Genomic DNA, 21,578 nt, shown 5'->3' on the forward strand with positions numbered 1-21,578 from the left:
TAAAGTAGCAAACAGATGAAAAAGACCAGAACGGTTATTTGCTGTAATCACAAACATTTTATTTTTATGTGTATTTCATGACCAATAAGATTAATAATTTCATAAACCATCATGTAAACACAATAGCCTCATTACAGTATAACTCAGGGGAGAAGCATTGTTAAAAATTAATGTACAAACGTTTACAAATCTTTGATGTTTGGGAACAACAAGAAAAGTTACACATATGCAAGGTCTTCATGTGCTTCTGTCTGTTACAACACAGTTAAAATGTTTACAATTCCCTTTGCTCAGGTGCTGATTCAAACCGATTCACTGAGAATCCCAATAGAATCCCAACATGAAGTGACCTTTGACCAAATAAAAAACATTTTGCAGTGTGGCTAAATAAAACAGTTGCTTGTACAGTGATTGTTCATCTCAGCATTGAGCAATCACTCTGAGCAATAGATAGATACTCGTATCGATATTGAACCGTTCAATACAGTGCTTTCGGTTCGGTACGCATATGTATCGAACAATACAAATATTTTTAATTTATTTTATCAACTTTTCTTCTGACGATGCTGTCTGTGTTGAGCGCTCAGTGGATCTGCGTTCGACTACTCCGCCTAGGCTGCACTGTCGAGCGCAGATCCACTGAGCGCAGAAAAAGCTAGCAAGACAGAAGCTAAGCTCGTTGCAACATGGTTTATTGAACCTCCCCACCCTCATTCAGATCTGGCCTTTGAAACTATTTTGGTCTTCATGTGAAGTATGACCCTGAAGGTAAGCGCGTCATGGACAAAAGTAAAACAGTATGTCGGATGTGCCACGCAATGCTCAATTACATGGGTGGGAACTACTGCGTTAGCGCAGTTTCCTCGTTAACGTGTTGACGCCGTCCAGCCCCACGCACGGGGCGATCCACGGTAGCTTGTTAACGGAGATTTGCCGTGTTGTGGCGTTAACGTCATTTCAGATTAAAACTGACAGCACTAGTGGGAACACAATGAATATGACTGCACATTTACGCCGACATCATCCTAGTGCAAAGACAAGTGGAAGCAGACAAAAACAACAAGCACGCATGCTACAAACTTTACCCGAGTCATTTAGACAGCCGTTAGCACATGATTCTCCTTATGGGGACCTGATATGTTTAATATGCTGCTGAGAATATAGCCCAGAAGAAGCGTATAGTATAGCTTTTATTTTGGAAAGAGCCATTTCTCTGTAATAAACTCTCTTTTCCAAAGATGAGTGATTCCTCAATCAGATAGATTAATTTTTTTATTACTTTGTTGTTTCAGCAACATTAAATTTAAAAACTGTACCTTTGAGTTAAAATATATATTTATAATTTTAATAAATGACAAATTAAAAAAGCATGAACATTTTTTTGTATCGAAAAAATATCAGACCGTGACACCAAAGTATCGAACCGAACCGTGTGAGAGTCATTCCATATAAACACAATTTCTGAGCCCTGAACCAACAAATTTAAATTATTTCATTTTATCCTGCTTTTGCAGAGAAGTGAGCTCTAAAATGTGGCTCTAACCCTTTGAGCACACTTCCTGTTTCCAAAACTAGACAGAGCATTTTTCATTACCCTGTAGACACCATATAACGTTTTAAACAATAGATGGCTGATCATCTGAGGCCAAATTAGAATGCATACAAAATGAGTCATTAAATGCGTAAGACTCACATTGAATATAAGAGCAGGAGCAGGAGTGTAGCGTTTCACATTAATGTAGGATAAGATTTTCACCATGTGTCCTTCTCTGCCAGATACATAGACCAATCTGTAGAGCAAAAAACATTAGGTTTACATTATTAATTTTTTTCTTTTTGCTATAAATTTGTTGCATTTTTTTATTTGCTTTTATTTGCGTTCCATCCCCTTCAGGATTCTAACTTTCATTTTCAGATGTTGTTTCATTTTTACACATACATAAATATGCACTTCAAACCGCTCTAAAGCTACTGACAGAAATAATCTAGATTATGCCAAACTATCAGCATGACATGCAATATGTAATAGATGTCTCTTTTACCTGCCAGCAGTGAAGCAGCTTCCATTGGCAGAACCAAATGTTGAGAAGACAACAAAGAGAGGAACAATCCAAGATGCTGGGTAAAGGACTCTGTCTCCGAAAGTCTAAAAAAATACAAACTAATGTTTCAGAAAATACAAGGTGTGAAAACAAGGGGCTATTATGCTCATTTACAACTGTCATAAATAAATAAAATTTAGGCATACTACATGTGGATTAATAACTAGGTCTTTTGGGGATGTTCTCATTTATGTCTGTTAAAATTTGATATCAGTAATAAGTTATTACAGACTGAATTTAAATGTAAAAATTAACGTCTCTCAGCTATTTTAACTTTCAATGATTGACAAAAGATATTTGTATTTGCTACTTGTTTTTACAGTAATTCAAGATATGAAGCTTGATTTTGACACTTTAATATCAATATTATTTATCACTATGTCTAATTTTCTATCTCCCACCAAAAAAGTAATACAATCTCTTCCTTTTATTACAGACAGTGTTGTAATAAAGTTCCTTGGTTGTTTGCATCCATCCAACTGTCAAATACTTGAAACATCATACCTAAAAACTAATATTACTAGCTAGATAAAAATGATTATCAGATTTGCAGTCACTAAGTAAACATTTGTTAAAGTATAGGTGAGTGAATCCCAGTAGCAAGATGCTTATTGACCAGTGTTATCCTTACCACAGCAACCGCTGGAGACAAAAGCAGTTCAGTTGTGGTCATAACAGTGAAGTAAGCAACATTGACCAAAACATAGCACACAGTAACCAAAGGAATCCCAATAACAATCGCCAGTGGCAAGTCCCTGAAATTAATCAACAAAAGAAAAATTTATTTTAAAAAAATTCAACGCCTTGTGAGTTATTGCTTAACACTAGAGTTTCTTTAAGGCATGTTTTTACCTAACTGGGTTTTTTAGCTCTTCTGTGATGAAATTTAGTTGGCTCCTGTAAAAGTAATGAAATGGAAAATATATGATACATATTTCTCAGTAGAGCACTGGACTCAAATGTATATGCACATACTCAGTAACCCAGTTAAGTCCAGTTTTCCTGGCCTAATAAACAGGAAAAGAGTTAGCCTCTTCAGCATCTTCGGTAGCAGTAACTTATTCTTTTATGTCTTTTATGTTTTATTTGCCCTTTAAATACAACCTCAGATGAATGACACTAAATCATGTTTTCCATGGAAATTAAAAGGTTTAATACCAACTGGCAGGGCTGGACTGGGACAAAAAATCGGCCCGGGCATTTTGACTAGAGACCGGCCCACCAGGTATTATAGGAAAAACCATAAAGCCTTTGAATGAAAACAAACGCTGTTGTGACAGTGATGTACACTGTCTTGTTGGTATATGTATGATTTCTATACGTTGTACATCAGATAAAAACTTTGGTTGTAAGATTCAGATAATTATTTAATAAAAGCTAGATATTTTAAATGAGAATAAGAAAGAAAAGTATTTTATTTGTGCCCCCCTTTCCCTGTTAATGCCCTACCTGGCCCCCCTGGCAAAGCTTTGCTAGACCCGCCCCTGCACAGTTACCAGCTGTCAGCTATTTAGAAAAGGATCCTGGTGTTATTTGTCTCTCAGAAACAGTTCTTAACTTCCCTTCAATCATTCATGTCACCTAAAAGGTAAACCTGTTTCTCCATCACCTGTTCAGCTCTGATGATTCAGTAAGGACATCTCCTGGTTTCATCTTCATGTTTCCCTCTCACCAGATAACCAAACCGACATCATGACCAGCAGCTTTTACAGCTGTGGCTCCAGCAAACATCAGCTGATACTAGAAATTAATATTAAATAAATTCTAACAACAGCTGATCAAGCTTAAACGTGCTGCTGTTGTTTAGTGTGACAACCGCTGGTTTCCTCTTTCTGGCACATAGTGGGCGATAAACAAGCAAGAGAGAAAAGCTGATCAGCTGATCATTGATCAGTTTCAGGATTGAATGAGAGAAGAAGAGACAGCTGACAGCGTAAAGACAGAGAAAAACTCCAGCTTTGTGTCTTTTTCCATCCTAGCTGAAGTACGGGACAAACTGTGTTCCTTTTCACCTCAATACGAAACGCGTAATATTTTCTCTGAATGCGGGACGATTCCGTTTTTTAGGGGATGGTTGGCAACTCTACTAACGAACCTCATGAGTAAAATAAAGTTCACTATCAGTAACATCACAGCACCCACCCAGCTGTAGAAACTCCGTCATGCTAGCCAGTACGCAGTACGAGTTATTGTAACTGACGGTAAAAACTCAGCACAACGAAAATAAACTACACCTAAACTTGGTTTATATCTGATCCAGATAGACTGCAGGTCATAACTTCTTACCTGAAGTTCAGTTCACCTGACACTCGGACGGGCGGGTCTCTGCTCCTCCTGCCTCCACTTTCCCTCATCCACCTGGCCTTTTGTGGCAGCTCCACCATAGCCACCACCAAACAACTGAGTTATTTTTACACATCTGCCAGCATCTGGCCAATCCACCACCTTTCATTGTTTATACTGTTATAAAAAAAATTTAAAAAAATCATCGGCCCATAAAAACGAAAAATCACCATCGGCCCACCGGGCAAATGCCCGATATGCCCGATGGCCAGTCCAGCTATGCCAACTGGTGCTGCTAATAAACTACACTGCAGTGATCACTGGCAGTTTTGGCAGTTTTCTAGTCTGGATCATTCAGGTGTGTGTTAAGACAGAGGCAAGGGGGAAAGATAGTAAAGATAATAATAATAATAATAATAATGGATTGGATTTATATAGCGCTTTTCTAGGCACCCAAAGCGCTTTACAATACCACTATTCATTCACTCTCACATTCATACACTGGTGGAGGCAAGCTACAGTTGTAGCCACAGCTGCCCTGGGGCAGACTGACAGAAGCGAGGCTGCCATATCGCGCCATCGGCCCCTCTGGCCAACACCAGATAGAAGTTAGTAAAGATACTGGAGAAACAACTTTACTATTCGTCAATCTCAGAAGAGTTGTAAGGCATGTATACATTTTAAAGCAAGCAATTTGAACTTCATGAATCTATAGTGCCAAGTGCCAATATTCCCAGGATTACAGAAGTTGCCAAAAACCGAAGAGTTACATTTCAGACTCTACAGGCCTTAGTTACCATGTTCAATGTTAAAGTTAATGACAGTACAAATAAAAAAATACTGAACAAGTATGGTTTTGCTTGGAAGGGTTGCCAGAAAAATGTCTCAGTTCTCTAATAAAATATGGTAGCAAGATTTGCAAATACATCTGAAAAAACACAAGATTTCTGGAAGTATATTCTTTTCAAAGATGAGACCAAAGTGGAGAATATTTGGCAAAACAAAAGAAATTATATCAGCACAAACACCTCACACCAACTGCCAAGCAAGGTGGTAGAGCGGTAATGATTTGTGCTCGTTTTGCAGTCACAGGACCTGGGCACCTTGCAGTCATTGAGTTGACCATTAACTCCTCTATATACCAAAGTATTCTAGAATCAAATATGAGACCATTTATCCAACAACTAAAATTGGCTAAATTGGATCATGCAAGAGAGCAGTGATCCCAGCAAAGCTACAAGAGAATGAGTGAAAAATACAAATAAAAAATATAGGTATATCTGTCACTCAGTCAAAATTCAGCCCTTTCTAGCTGAAAAGCTGTGGTAGGAGTCGTGCATAAACAAATGCCCAAAACCTCACTGAACTGAACAGTATTGCAAAAGCAGTGGGCCAGAAATCCTCCATAATGATGAAGGAAACTGAGAGTCATAGAAGAAATGACTAAGTTAATTTATTGCTGCCAAAAGGGGTTTTACAAACTACTGAATCGTGGAGTGTATTCCAGTTTTCATACACTGCTCCTGCATTTGGACATAGCTATTTCATCATGAGGTTGTAATTTAATGGTTCTAGATCTAGTAAGATCTAGATGATTTTTTGCTCATCTCCTGTTATGTAAAACCTTAGAAAGAGGGTACACTTTTTCACATGCTTGTACTAGCAATGTAATGCAGAAATGCATAACTAAAAACAACACACTCAACCAGTACATCATCTGTAATTGTATAGAAAGCTAAAATAGTTTCACAGGTTCATCATCAAGGCCCACGTTTCTACCTGGGCCTTGATGGTTATGGTATCTGCTTACTAAAAATATTTTAGTGTAATTTGTTGAATACTGCCTGATCTGGATACATCAGTAAGGTTATTTGAGATAAAATGCAAGCAGTTTGAAGTATGTCATTTTTGAAAACAAAGATGTAAAACAGTTTTGTTCTTTTCTTTTCTGAATGCTGAGGATGGTTACAGTGCCCCTTATTTGAACTCAGAAGAGCAGTACTCATCATATTATCACATATAGCCTGAGAAAGTATGAAAGCAAGTAAATAATTACCATCCATCATAAGCCCAAAGCCCATTATAAAATGCAAGTCCAATTGCTCCAAAAGATGTTGCAGTGCCATCAAAAGCATTTGAAAAATTCTCTGTTTTTCCTAGACACAAATACATAATATACAATAATGTTAGTGGTTAAACATTGGTTAACATTTATTAACACAAACATTTAAAGACAGAGTTGTATGTAAAGATCTATAAGAAGACTGACCTTGTGCCAACAGAACGATTCCTGCTCCAACTATGACAAGAATGATTACAAGTTTGGCTGCAGTAAAGAAGTTCTGCACATAACTTGCCAGTTTGACACTTAAACAGTTGATGGATGTGATGATCACTGCAAAAAAACAGAAACTGTAATCATATATTTTCCCACCTATACATTTATAATTAAACACATTTTTCGAAGAAGACTTGGTATTAGGGGTTAGTTTATCTGATCATTCTAAATTGCCCAAAGGTGTGAATGTGAGTGCGAATGCACGTGGAGCAAGCAGCGGCAACTGTAGAGACTTCAGGACCAGACTGAGTATTGACATAGGTGTTGGAGAGGTTGTTGAGGTTCACTTTGTCGCTGCCCAATCATCCACTGGCGGTGACGATATACTGGATGGGAGAGGGTGATGACCCTCGGGTCTTCCTGGAGGCCTTCCAAGCCACGCTGGAGGCATAACAGTGGCCTCCTGCAGAGTGAGCATTGTGGCTACTGCCGCCGCTCTCTGGAAAGGCTCAAATGAGCCTGCTGCTGGCCTCACGATAGAGCTTCAACGACATCTGCTGGGCCATCATGGATAACTTGGGCCTCTCCCCGGAAGACCATCATGAACGGTTTCGGGACAGTCAGATGACGGCAGTGGACCAACTGTTCATGTGGTCCTGGAAACTGAATGACACAGCAGTGAGGTGGCTGCAGCCCAGGCCGTCAGAGGGAAACCACCATGAACTGGTGGTTCTGCAGCAGTTCGTTGAAGGGCTGCCCAGGGAAATGGCACGATGGGTCTGCTCCCATCGGTCAGCAAGCTTGGAAGCTGCGGTCACACTTGCGGAGGACCACCTGGCTGCGCAGACCAAGGGAGCAGAGAGCCACAGCCAGCCAGCTACCAGACCACAGCTCATGCAAGCACTGAGACAGAGGCTCCCCGACCCCTCCCCAGTGGAGCGGTCGCTGATGCTTCACGCAACAAACCAGTTTTTACCTGGTCTGCTTGCCCAGGCCCTGGAGTGCTGGAAGGAGTGCGCCCGGGATCTGAAACGGGAGTGTCTGTTGAGGTGTTTCGCATACCCGGGGCTCCAAACCCCTCCCCTGGTCAAAGAGGGACATACAGCATTCCAGTAAGGTGTCAAGGGGGTATACGCTAGGTTTTGGTGGACATGGATAGTACACAGACCCTGGTCCACTAAACCCTGGTGGCGAATCCAATGTAAAGATCTATAAGAAGACTGACCTTGTGCCAACAGAACGATTCCTGCTCCAACTATGACAAGAATGATTACAAGTTTGGCTGCAGTAAAGAAGTTTTGCACATAACTTGCCAGTTTGACACTTAAACAGTTGATGGATGTGATGGTCACTGCAAAATAACAGAAATGTAATCATATAATTTCCTGCCTATACATTTAACATTAAATGGATTTTTCAAAGAAGACTTGGTATTAGGGGTTAGTTTAACTCATAATTCTAAATTGCCCACAGGTGTGAATGTGAGTGTGAATGCACGTGGAGCAAGCTGTCTTTTTGTGTTAGCCTTGTGACAGACTGGCGATCTGGCCAGGTCGCCAGTCTCGCCCTATGGTAGCTGGCATAGGCTCCAGCCCCCACATGGCACTGACAAGGATAAGCAGAAGAGAATGGATGGATGGACACAAACCGCACAGCTGGTTTAACTGCTGGCACAGATGGTGGCAGCTGAAATGGCTGCGATGCATGTGGAGCAAGCAGCAGAGCAAAGAGAGCAGCTGTGGAGACTTCAGGACCGAGCATCAGACACAGATGTTGGGGAGGTGGGTGAGGGTCACTTTGCCACCGCCCCCTCGTCCACTGGCGGTGATGATATACTGGATGGGGGAGGGTGACGACCCTTGGGTCTTTCTGGAGGCATTCAGAGCCACAGGCATAACAGTGGCAGAGTGGCTCAGATGGCGGCTCTGAGCCTGCCGCTGGCCTCACGACGAAGCTTCAAGGGCATCTGCCGGGCCGTCATGGATAACTTGGGCCTCTACCCGGAAGACCATCACCAGCGGTTCCGGGACAGTCAAATGATGGCAGAGGACCAGCTGTTCATGTGGGCCTGGAAGCTGCATGACACAGCAGTGAGGTGTCTGCAGCCCGGCCATCAGAGGGAGAGGCGTGGCAATGATGGTTCTGGAGCAGTTCATGGACGACCTGGAAATGGCACGTTGGGTCCGCTGCCATCAGTCAGCAAGCTTGGAAGCCACGGTCACCCTTGCAGAGGACCACCTGGCTGCACGGACTGAGGCAGCAGAGATCCACAGCCAGCCAGGAGACCACAGCTCATGCAAGCACTGAGATAGAGGCTCTCTGGCCCCTCCTTAGGGAAGCAGCCACTGGTGCTTTGGGCCACAAACCATTTTTCACCTGGTCCGCTTGCCCAGGCCCTGGAAGGAGCAGACAATGTATCCAAGCCACGGTGGGTGGCACAGGAGTGCTGGAAGTGCAGGCGGCTGGGATCTGAGTGTCTGTTGAGGTGTTTCACATACCTGGGGCTCCAAACACCTGCCCTGGTCCAGGAGGGATGTACAGCATTCCAGTAAGTTGTCAAGGGGGTACATGCCAGGCTTTGGTGGACACGGATAACACACAAACCCTGATCCACCAAACCCTGGTGGCGAATCCCCTCTGCCTTTAATAATGCCCAATGGCAAATGGGCTATTAATGAAGGCAGAGTAGATGGAGGTGAACTGTGTTCCTAGGGATCTTCACAAGTATCCCATTATACCTCTGCACATAAAGTTCAAAAGAAAAATGCATACAGTGAAGGCTGCAGATAACTCACGCCTATCCCCTATTTCTGGGAACAATTTGCTAGGGATGTGATACGAATGGCTATCCGGTGGATGGTCTACTCTGGGTATTACCTCCTGGAATGCTTATCTGTTTCAGGTCATCTCCTGAGTCGGGATCATGAAAGTGATACTGACTGATCAGGGCACATCATTCATGTCTCTCACACACTTAAGAAGTTGTAGGAATTGTTGGGAATTAAATCTGTTCAGGCCTACGTCTACCACCCTCAAACTGATGGGTTGGTGGAGTAACTGAATAAGACTTTAAATTCCATGATTTGCAAGTTCATTCACAAGGATGAATGCAATTGGGATCACTGGTTAGACCCTTTGTTATTTGCAGTGAGGAAGGCTCCCCAGGGCTCCACAGGACTTTCAGCCTTTGAGCTACTGCTCGGCAGAAAGCCACGGGGGGATGTTGCACCTGATTAAAGAAAACTGAAAGAAAGGTCCAAGCCAAAAATGAGATTCAATGCATCCTGGACCTGAGAGCAAAGCTGCACACTTTGAGGAGGTTATCTGGGGAAAATTTGCTCCAGATCCGGTAACGTCAACACTGTTGACTCAGGCAGTTTTCACCGAGAGACAAAGTGCTTGCATTACTTCCTTCTTTAAGCTGAACGTTACTCACCAAGTGACAAGGACCCTTTGTGGTCACACTACAAGTGGAGGACGTTAACTATGAGGTGGTGCGCTTGGGGAGGAGCCACACAAATATGTCACCTCCACATTGTGAAAGCATGAAGAGAGGTGGAAAGCGCTTCTCTGGTGAGCCTGGTTAAGAAAAGGCTCAGCATGTGCGGAGCATGTGCAATGGGTGGCTGGGATCCTGGAGTCCCTGAGGCAGCTGGGTTCAGATCCAACCTGAAGAAGTGTGCAGTTGAACAGAGGGAGGTCCAGTATTTGGGGTACCACTTTGGGGGCGGACAGGTGCACCCAAAGATGGAGAAACAGCATCCATCACAGCCTGCCCGTGTACTACCACAAGTTCATGCCCGGAAGGGTGAACCAGATCTGGTCCAGTGGATGGAGTGGTGTCAGGCGGCATTTGTGTAGGTGAAGAAGCCCTTCTTTGGGGAGGTCCCCACACCTTACTTTTCCCTCCCTTTTTGTCCTGCAAATGGACACCTCGATTGGAGGGCTGGCCATTTTGTCCCTGCAGGTAAGGGGGGTAAAGTGACCGATCTTGTACATCAGCCAGAAGCTGACAGAGCGAGGAAGAGCTGGTGACAGGAGAGTGGAGTCAGCTGGAAACCTGACTCCTTTTACCCCGAAACACTGTGGAAGCGCAACAAACAAAAGAAACACATAGCAAGAATACTGTGTGGTCTGAGTCATGTGTAGGCGTCACAGTTGGCTTTAATTATTTTAATTTCAATAAAAGTTGTTGTTTTTTTACATCTGCAAATTGGGGAATGACATTGTTCTGGAAACCTTACAAATAAGGCACACATTAGCTTGAAATGGCTAATATGGCCTGAAAACCGTGGTTTCCATTGTAAAGTATAGTCATGTATGAACTTCTAAAGTGACTCTGTTCTTGTGTATAGTTTATTGCTGTCAAGCATGAACTTACATACTGTATAGCCGCTGCTGCTAGACACTTGGTGACAATTAGAGGTGGAGAGCAGCCAGGGTAGAAAGGAGTAGAGGCATATTCTGCAAAGCTCAGTGTGATGATAGCAAAGGATGAAGGCTTTAACACCATAATAGTTGTCCAGGAGTAAAGGTAGGCAACAATAGAGCCAAAAGCCTCCATGAAATAGGGGTACTCGCCGCCTGATTTGGTGATCATGGTTCCAAGTTCAGCATAACACAGTGCTCCTATGCAGCCACACACAAAATCACAAAAACACAGAAAGGAAAGTTGTAAAACAACATATAAGAAGGGACTTTCAAAATTTTGTATGAGTTCATGCATTCAAAGCAGTGGTAAGAAACCTTGCATGTCTGTGACACTCATATATGCTTGGCACACTCAATCGCTGTCATTATATCTCCCTTGCTTCTTATGCTCTCATTTTCAATCCTCTTCACCTCTTATTTTAGTTTTAATAAGATCAAAAGAAATGGTTTCAAATTTGTTTATTTCTAAATTTTTGCATTACATTGCAGGTGCTTGTGCTTCCAGAAATATATATGATATATATATAGATATAGATATATATCTATATAGATATAGATATATAGATGCACACACACACACACACACACACACACACACACACACACACACACTTCACCAGTGTGCCACCCAATTTCTGGGCTTTCAAGTTAGGTTGACCAGAAAGTATATCTTCAGATCCATATAATTAGATTCAGGAATTCCAGATTAGATGGAACCCATTTTATATAAAACTCTGTCAAACCACAATAATCAAAATCTAAATACAACATAACTGAAATACAAACTAAAGCCATACTAAATAGCATCTGCTAGTATAAATAGTACAAAACAAAAATTTAACTGACTTAGATCAGACATCTTTTGTTATTTTTCCCCATTTAATTGTTTTCTCACATCAAACAGTTCACAGTGTCTGAGTGATAAAACAATGATGTTCTTTACACTTTTCGGGAACATCTCCTTTGTATCTGTGAGCTTAATTAATCTAAAGACTAATGTGCACTAAAAATCCTCACAATAATGATTTTGACTTCAACAGCCAGTAAAAACATCTTCCACAATGAAAAATTATATTCCTGGCAGAAAACAAAAGGTGATACTGTGTGAGCTTGTTCCTATTTTGACCATCGTTATTTGCCTACATGACTTGAAAAGAATATTAGATTCCTGATATAGCAACAGAATTGGGTGCTGAATACAATGAAATATGAGTTAAAATGTTGGTCTCACCAAGAGTAGATAACACGCCGCAAGCAGTCCAGATTAGGAGGCAAGGTCCTACAGCTCCCGAGTACAGCAAAACAGACTTTGGGGAAATGAAAATGCCTGAGCCAATCATAGTCCCCACAATGAGACAAATGCCACTCAGCAGACCAACCTAAGCAAGCACATGGAAAATAAAAAATATTAATGTGTTTTTTCAGTTATTTAATGCCAGTAACTGTTTTCAGGAAACTATCATTCCCATGTGTTCTATAACATCATGAGTATTTTAGCAACACCGGTTTAATGCGTTGCTGTGCTTCAGCTCTTGGGATCTGAAATAATAGTGGAAATAGTTGATGCACCATTTCCGTGTCATATTTTGATTTTAAGTTGGTTGACAGCAGCAGTTAAACTCAAGAACTGGTTGAATCAGACATCATTACGTTGCCACGCTGAGTGAGGCAGAGTAAGCTGCTAAAGACTAAATTAAAGATGAAGAAGTCCCTTATCATTAAAGGCAAAATTCTCACATCTCACAACATGTGAAAACAAACATCAATGCCACTTTTATAGGTAATTTCATTTTTAGTCACCATATCAGGCAAGAGATAAGGGTAAGAATGCACTAAATGGTAAATGGTCTGTATTTGTATAGCGCTTTACTAGTCCCTAAGGATCCCAAAGCGCTTTACACATCCAGTCATCCACCCATTCACACACTAAACTCGTACTTTGTCTAAATCACTGCAAAAGTGTTCCAGATCTTTCTGTGGATCTCATACAGCCTTACCCAGTCATGAAAAAAAAAACCCAGAGAGGCTTGTCATCTCTTTACCTGTTTAGAAATTTCCCAAGTATCCTTGAGAGGAGTAAAGAGCTGGTTTAATGTTCCTCAACCAGAGTGAAACCACATTTTTCATTCTGAATCTGAGGTCCAACAAAGGGGCAGACTCTTCTCTTTGTACCCTTGCATGCATCTTGTAAGGGAGGATACAGAATATGGTCCCGTCTTCATAAAAAGGATGACCACCACTTTAGTTTGCACATTCAAAGACACCACCTTGACCACAATGTTTCAGAGGCATGTCAGCACACACCCTGATATCCCTTTGTTGGTGTTGATCTGATATCATCATAATAATTTTGGCCAAGGATCAACACAACAACCAATAACCTCTGAGTTTTCAGTTAGTATTTTCCAAGAATTTGGCTAATCCTATTACATTTTCACAAGTAAACCAGCATGAGTAATGTAAACTGGCTAAAGGCAAACCTAACTTGATAGTATATTTATTATATTGTATTGATTAATAAAGAAATACAGAAAAGACACATCCTGGGGTTATTGAATCCAGGTCACTGACCAGTGTCCGTGGCACCAAAGAGATAATTAACTAGTTAACTAGTAATTAAAAATTACACACTCTTTCAATTCTAATTGTTTTTTTTATCAAAACATAATAGAAAAATGGTTTCACAAAACATTAAATTATACTTTTTCATTTATTTAACAAAAATTAAGCCAAAATTCAAAAAGCAGTATGTAAAAAAACAATAATAGAAAACTAAGTATACCTCATTCAGTGAGAATTGAGTACCAGCCAATTGCCAATAATCAAATACACTTTTACACAATTAACTGATCATCAGCAAGTATGACCACTTCTAAGAGCAGAAACATTGTCAAGTTGTGGGTCTGAAGCATTCAAGTGTCTGATAACACAATGCTGTAAAGGAAAGACATTAGTAAAAATGTTAAAGAAGCAATTATTACTGCCAATAAATCTGAGGTTTCAAGACACTTCCCAATGTTTTCAACAGTGACTTGAAAAAGTAATCAGTAACGTAATCCCATTACTTTACTGATTACTTATTTTCAAAAGTAATTAATTACTTAGTTACTTTTTTTTTTAAAAACATGATTTACAACCTGAATAGGTAATAAAGCAATAGACCTTTCAGCCCAATTCTACTTTCTCTGCATAATCCATCATACAAAATGTAATCAAGTAGAAAAGTCTCTTTTTAAACTTGTTTTATTAGTTTTAATCTTTTAACTTTATCCATCAAGCAAAAATTAAATTATATGCAACATTCTCTGAGTGGAAGAAATTTGTTTGACATTTAAACCTATTTTCTGCGCATTCCAGCACATAAAATAAAATATTTTTTGTGTTTACACTCAGTCTTTCGAATAAATGCAAGTGAAACAGCAGAAAATAAATTAAATCAAAGACTCAGCGGTCCTGTTGCTCTATTTTCACCTGTATAGCAGGCTGATGTTTGCCCTGGTGCAGGTGTGCCGCAGCGGTCAGTGGAAGAATCCGCGAGTTTGTCTGTGAATTTCCCATTCCCTGGTAGTATTTGCTGGTGCTTGCTAGGAAGTTTAGGGGTTTTCTTCCCACGCAGTGAGCAGCGGACGCTAATGTTTTTGTCACTTTTTACGGAATGAAACTCAAAGTAAGGTCAGTACTTCCACGCTTTAAACGCTGCACGCTCATACTCTCTCCCACACTGATATATTATCCATGGTTGATCTGCACACAGCTGTTGCCACGAATGTCGCACTCGCTTACGTCATTGTCATCAGACACGGTTTTAATAACGCAGTAACGCAGCGTGCTTACGGGAAAGTAACAGTAATCTACTTACCTTTTTTACAATAGTAATCCCTTACTTTACTCGTTACTACAAAAAGTAATCGGATTACAGTCAGGGCTGGACTGGGACAAAAAATCGGCCCCGGTATTTTGACTAGAGACCGGCCCACCAGGTATTATAGGAAAAACCATAAAGCCTTTGAATGAAAACAAACGCTGTTGTCACAGTGTGTACACTGTCTTGTTGGTATATATGTATCAATCTAATAAACTTAAACCTACACCATCCTCCCTATTCTGGTATTCTAAACAGTACCAAAAAGTAGACTGCTTGGTCGAGTTAACCTCCTGAACTATCTACAACACATGGTGAAAACCTGAAATTAAGACAGAGAAGACTAGAGGTGAGACATGATCATTACTGATGACAGATTTAGATATATTTTCATAAACCATTCATTTGCCACATCAATAAACAGCATGGCAGGGCAAAATATTTTTTCTAACATGGCAACCTTTAAAAAGTGAAAGGAGACAGAAAGACAGGTGAGAAAGAATAAAACTTAATTGACTTTTTGATGGCATTTTACACACAGTACTGGTACATTATCTAGAAAATGTGGGAATATACTGGCATCATATACAGTACTTAGCTACTTCTGAAGAAAATTTGATGGGACCCTAAAAAAATTAGTATGTACAATAATGGATTTCTATACATTTTACATCAGATGAAAATGTTTGTTGTAAGATTCAGATAATTATTTGTTAAAAGAAAGAAAAGTATTTCCTTGTGCCCTCCTTTCCCTTTTAATGCCCTACCCTGCCCCCTGGCAAAACTTTGCTAGACCCGCCCCTGCACAGTTACCAGCTGTTGGCTACTTAGAAAAGGATCCTGATGTTATTTGTCTCTCAGAAACAGTTCATAACTTCCCTTCAACTCATTCATGTCACCTAAAAGGTAAACCTGTTTCTCCATCACCTGTTCAGCTCTGATGATCCAGTAAGGACATCTCCTGGTTTCATCTTCATGTTTCCCTCTCATCACATATCCAAACCGACATCATGACCAGCAGCTTTACAGCTGTGGCTCCAGCAAACATCAGCTGATACTAGAAATTAATATTAAATAAATTCTAACAACAGCTGATCAAGCCTAAACGTGCTGCTGTTGTTTAGCGCGACATCCACTGGTTTCCTCTTTCTGGTGCAAAGTGGGCGATAAACAAACAAGAGAGAAAAGCCGATCAGCTGATCATTGATCAGTTTTATGATTGAAGTAGAAACAGGAGAGGGAGAGAATGAGAGAAGAAGAGGCAGCTGTGCAACTCCAGCTTTGTGTCTTTTTCATTGTAGCTGAAGTCCGGGACAAACTGCGTTCCTTTTCACCTCAACACGAAACGCGCAATATTTTCTCTGAATACGAGACGATTCCGTTTTTTACGGGACGGTTGGAAACTCTAATAACTAACCTTACAAATAAAATAAGATAAAACAAGTTCAACATCAATAACATCAAAGCACCCGCCCAGCAGTATAGAAACTCCGTCATGCTAGCTAGTACGCAGTATGAGTTATTGTAACTGACTGTAATAAGTCAGCATAACGAAAATAAACTACACCTAAACTTGGTTTATATCTGACCCAGATAGACTGCAGGTCATAACTTCTTACCTGAAGTTCAGTTCACCGCCTCGGGTCTCTGCTCCTCCTGCCTTTCCGTCATCCACCTGCCAGCGTGTTGCATCTGCAGGCCTCCACCACTTGCTAATGTTAATGAATCTGTGGAAGCTCTGCAATAGCCACCACCAAACAACAAACAATTGAGTTATTTTTACACACCTCCCAGCATCTGGCCAATCCACCACCTTTCAGTGTTTATATCGTTACGGGGAAAAAAAACAAAAAAACAAAACATCGGCCCATAAAAAACGAAAAATCACCATCGGCCCACCGGGAAAATGCCCGGTATGCCCGATGGCCAGTCCAGCTATGATTACAGTAAAGTGTTACTTGTAACACGTTACTGCCCATCTCTGGTTGTCAAGAGTGAATATTCCAGAAAATTTACCCTAAGATCAGGCTGTTTGGTGCTCGGAAAAAAGACCCCCCAAAAGACAAGAGCTGCGTCTTCCATAGGCCTTCGCTAACATGTTAAATGTTGCGGGTCATGACAGTGCAATTTGAAAAAGACTATACAAACATGGTTTGTGTAGAAGGGTTGGAAGGAAAAAGCATTTTGTATCTAAAAAGAACATGGCAGCACAGCTGAAGTTTGAAAAGTTGCATGGGTTGCCAGGTGAAATTGTTGGATAAAAATGTCCTTTAGGCACACCATATCAACACAAACAACTTTTGACAAATATTTAGCACACTAGTGGAAGGGTAATGGTTTGGGTGACTCAGCCACAGGACTTAGGCACCTTGTAGTCATTTAGTCAACCGCTAACTCCTGTATACAAAAGTATTCTAGAGTCAGATTTATCTGTCCAACAGCTAGCTTGGCCAAAAGTGAGTCATGAGCCAGGAGAATGACCCCAAACACATCAGCAAATCTGTAACAAAGTGGCTGAAAAAAGAAACTAATCAAGGTGCTGAAGTTCCCTGTCTAAGTCTTGAACCTAATTGAAAAGCTGCCTAAACAAATACCTACAAACTTTAGAGCACTGAAGCAATATTGTAAAGAAAATTAGGTGGAAAAATCCTCCACAATAATGTGAGAGACCAATGAGATAATGATTACTTCAAGTTATGGCAAATAAAAGTGGTTCTACAAGATACTGAATCATTGGGTGTACTTAGTTTGTCCACAAACTGCTTCTGCATTTTGGCTCAGTTTTTGGTAAATAAATAATGAAACATTATAATATGCTATGTGTTGTTGTTCATTTAATGTTTATTTAAATCATTTTAGTACCTGGTAAGGACTGGATATTTTTTTTTTACTGTCTTGAATTAGGATTGATGGAGGGTTACTTTTACCATGACTGTAAATGCCGATATAATAAAAGAAGACACGCAGCAAAATTAAGTGTGCCTGTGTGTGTGTGTGTGTGGGGGGGGGGAATATGCGTGTATTCACATCGTTTATGTTAATGAGAGTGTGGGGAGTGAGTTGGAGGGTGGGGTGGCCTGCTTTTAACCATGTAAAGCCCTTTGTGCTACATTTTTTTTTGTATGAAAAGTGCTTTATAAATAAAGATTGATTGATTGAAGAAGCAATATTAATGGATTGGATTTATATAGCGCTTTTCAAGGCACCCAAAGCGCTTTACAATACCACTATTCATTCACTCTCACATTCATACACTGGTGGAGACAAGCTACAGTTGTAGCCACAGCTGCCCTGGGGAAGAATGACAGAAGCGAGGCTGCCATATCGCGCCCTCGGCCCCTCTGGCCAACACCAGTAGGCAAGTAGGGTAAAGTGTCTTGCCTAGGGACACAACGACCAGGACAGAGAGCCCAGGGATCGAACCGGCGACCTTCCGGTTACAGATGCGATTCCCAACCCCCTGAGCCACGGTCGCCCACATTACATAAAAACAAGTCTATAAAATGTGTTTAAAGAAGAGACCAAAGTAACTGATTTTCCAAGCCTTATCTTGGTTCATACTTACATCTTTTTGAAGGGCAACGGCCTTCACCACCTCCTTGTTGTCTTTGGTAAGGTCAGTGGAGCCATTCTGTGACTCCTTTCTCTTCCTTATTCCACTTTCATCCATAGCAACACACTGGTCTATGAGGTATCATAAGTGTTGACACACATTACAGACCACTTGCATTAACTTTTACAGGAAACACATCTTTGTTGTCCCTATAAAAGGTTATCATGACATGATAACGTTTAGAGGGAAAACTATGCTCTTCCATGGGCAGTAAATGTTCCCTTTCATCAAGATACACAGTGACTCTCAGAAACAAGAGCTCACTAAAAATCCACTCAAAGCCAAATCAAAACTAAGTTTGTTCACACATTGATTCCCATAATCTTACAGATTTAATTACATTACCAGGAACAGATATGGCTCAATTGTACAAATTTTGATTTTAAAGAGTTTCACTACAGTATTAACCTCATGCAGTGATATGTTAGACTAATCATCAATAGAGCAGCTCAATAACAGCCTTAAAGAGATCACTGAAATATCTTTAGAAGGGTTTTGGGTTGATTTTAAGTTTATTATAAGGTGATTCAGCATGTAAGCATTGTTTGTGTGGAGCTTTTAAACAAATATAATAGCAATTTTTAACAAATGTCCCTTAGAGCTGTATTAACTGTAATCCTTAACATTCATTAACTATTTGAGAGTCAAAGGGTTAATTTTAGTGATTTTTTGTGATTTGTAAAATACAATTTAAAAGTAGAACATTTGGATTTGGTGCTCTTTAGTGCAGTAATGATCAGCTCATATGCTTCATATGCTTTTTAACTGGGAAAAACTGTGAACATATTAGTATTCTAAACATAGACCCCAACTTAAAGTCATACTAGGAGAACTGGTACAAACTGGCAGTAAGTCAAACATTAGAAAAAGAGTGGGAAGAGCTCAAATGTCTCTTTCTCTGACACTCGGTGATAATATTTAAATACAAATTATAATATTAATACTTAACATATATCAAATAACAAATGACTTGTTTAAGAAAGAATTGCTTGAATGTAATTACATTTAACAGTAGCTCTGAATCACCACTATCACATACTATGTAATACATGATTATAAAGAAATGCACATTTAAAAAACATGTTTTAACTTACTTAACTTACTTGAAGAAAATTAAAAACTCAATGTTGGACCTTGAATGCAGCTTTTTCAAACCCAGGTGCAGTGTTGTGAACACACAAATTATGTTAAGCTAAGCTCTACATGAGAAGGGGGGATGGGTTAAGGCGAAGTTCTAGCTTCATGAAATCTATTGAGCAGAAGCTTTAAAAAGGGACTGCTTTGAATTACACAGCAGATTTTCATAACTCATGATATTGTGCAATAGCAAAATTTTAAACATATGCAGCTCCCCAACTTTGTAAAACAGTAACTGAGAGTAAGAATATAGTGAGAGTCTGACAGTGATACTATAACCATAAAAAAGAAAATCACATGATAAGCTTTATTTACGGAATGTAGTGGCAGGCCGCCGGGCAGGCAAACAGTTGATGCCACACACTGTGGAACCACCCTTTCGCCTACTTGACGGCGTACAAAGATCCTGAGCGATGAAGCGAAGATTTCCAGTAGTCCAAACGTTTTGTGGTGTTAAAACCTTTGACTGGTATAGGCCTTCAAGTGTCTGTTGGTTGTTAAAGTGTCTTTACCAGGAGAAGGGTTTGTCATGATGACCTTAGAGTCTCTTCAACTTGCTGCGTTGCATAACTTTGCAGCACTCTTCACACACTGAAATTAAAATGGAACTCTAATGGAACCAGCAAGTATCTCTCTGACCTGCCTTAGAAACTTTTTAAATGAACTGAAATTGCCAGCCATAAGACGCTACCAGTTACCTGAAATAGAAATGTCAAAATTTGTGACAAACACATCCAATTAAAAGTACTTCTATTAAATGAAAGGTGAGTATATCTTAGAATCACTGTTTGCTATCCATCAACTGTAATTATGAAGAAGACCATATCAGAGCATATTTAAGCAGTTAAAGTAGCAAACAGATGAAAGAGACCAGAACGGTTATTTGCTGTAATCACAAACGTTTTATTTTTTTGTGTATTTCATGACCAATAAGATTAATAATTTCCTTAACCATCATGTAAACACAATACAGCCTCATTACAGTATAACTTAGGGGGGGGAAGCATTGTTAAAAATGAATACACAAACATCTACAAATCTTTGATGTTTGGGAACAACAAGAAAAGTTACACATCTGCAAGTCTTCATGTGCTTCAGTCTTTACAACACAATTAAAATGTTTACAATTCCCTTTGCTCAAGTGCTGATTCAAAATCCCAATAGGTTTACATGAAGTGATCTTTGACCAAATAAAAAACATTTTGCAGTGTGGCTAAATAAAACAGTTGCTCAATACAGTGATTGCTAAACGAATGGATGGATGGATGGATGGATATATATATATATATATATATATAAGGGGTGCAACGATACACAAAATTCACGGTTCGATATTTTTTCGATACAAAAAAATGTTCATGCTTTTTTAATTTGTCATTTATTAAAATTATAAATATATATTTTAACTCAAAGGTACAGTTTTTAAATTTAATGTTGCTGAAACAACAAAGTAATAAAAAAATAAATCTATCTGATCGAGAAATCACTCATCTTTGGAAAAGAGAGTTTATTACAGAGAAATGGCTCTTTCCAAAATAAAAGCTATACTATACGCTTCTTCTGGGGTATACTCTCAGCAGCATATTAAACATATCAGGTCCCCATAAGGAGAATCATGTGCTAACGGCTGTCTAAATCAGCGGTCCCCAACCTTTTTTGCGCCACGGACCGGTTTATGCCCAACAATATTTTCACAGACCGGCCTTTAAGGTGTCGCAGATAAATACAACAAAATAAAACTAGTACCGGTACCGAAAAAAGAAGATTTATTCATAACACACGTGAAAAGACCCAATAAAACCGAGTTAACGATAAAAACGATAACAAAAAAACCCGCTGAAAACCGATAAAAACCCTGAAAACCATACATTT

At 39.9% G+C, this 21,578-nt stretch overlaps 1 protein-coding gene across 1 annotated transcript; it reads right to left on the reverse strand.

The window, feature by feature from the left end:
• Nucleotides 1-1,373: 1,373 nt before the first annotated feature.
• LOC120721602 (b(0,+)-type amino acid transporter 1-like) lies at nucleotides 1,374-19,502 on the reverse strand. The gene is made up of 9 exons (XM_040012042.1): nucleotides 18,522-19,502; nucleotides 12,326-12,473; nucleotides 11,041-11,292; nucleotides 6,655-6,780; nucleotides 6,442-6,541; nucleotides 2,955-2,999; nucleotides 2,734-2,857; nucleotides 2,043-2,146; nucleotides 1,374-1,790 (listed from the first exon to the last, which is right to left on the reverse strand). Exons 1-9 carry the CDS (start codon nucleotides 18,624-18,626, stop codon nucleotides 1,526-1,528), a joined length of 1,269 nt encoding a protein of 422 aa, XP_039867976.1. The 5' UTR covers nucleotides 18,627-19,502; the 3' UTR covers nucleotides 1,374-1,525.
• Between the last annotated feature and the right edge of the window lie 2,076 nt (nucleotides 19,503-21,578).

This window comes from Simochromis diagramma, unplaced genomic scaffold (assembly GCF_900408965.1).
Source record: "Simochromis diagramma unplaced genomic scaffold, fSimDia1.1 OVJJ01000603.1, whole genome shotgun sequence".
NCBI lineage: Eukaryota > Metazoa > Chordata > Actinopteri > Cichliformes > Cichlidae > Simochromis > Simochromis diagramma.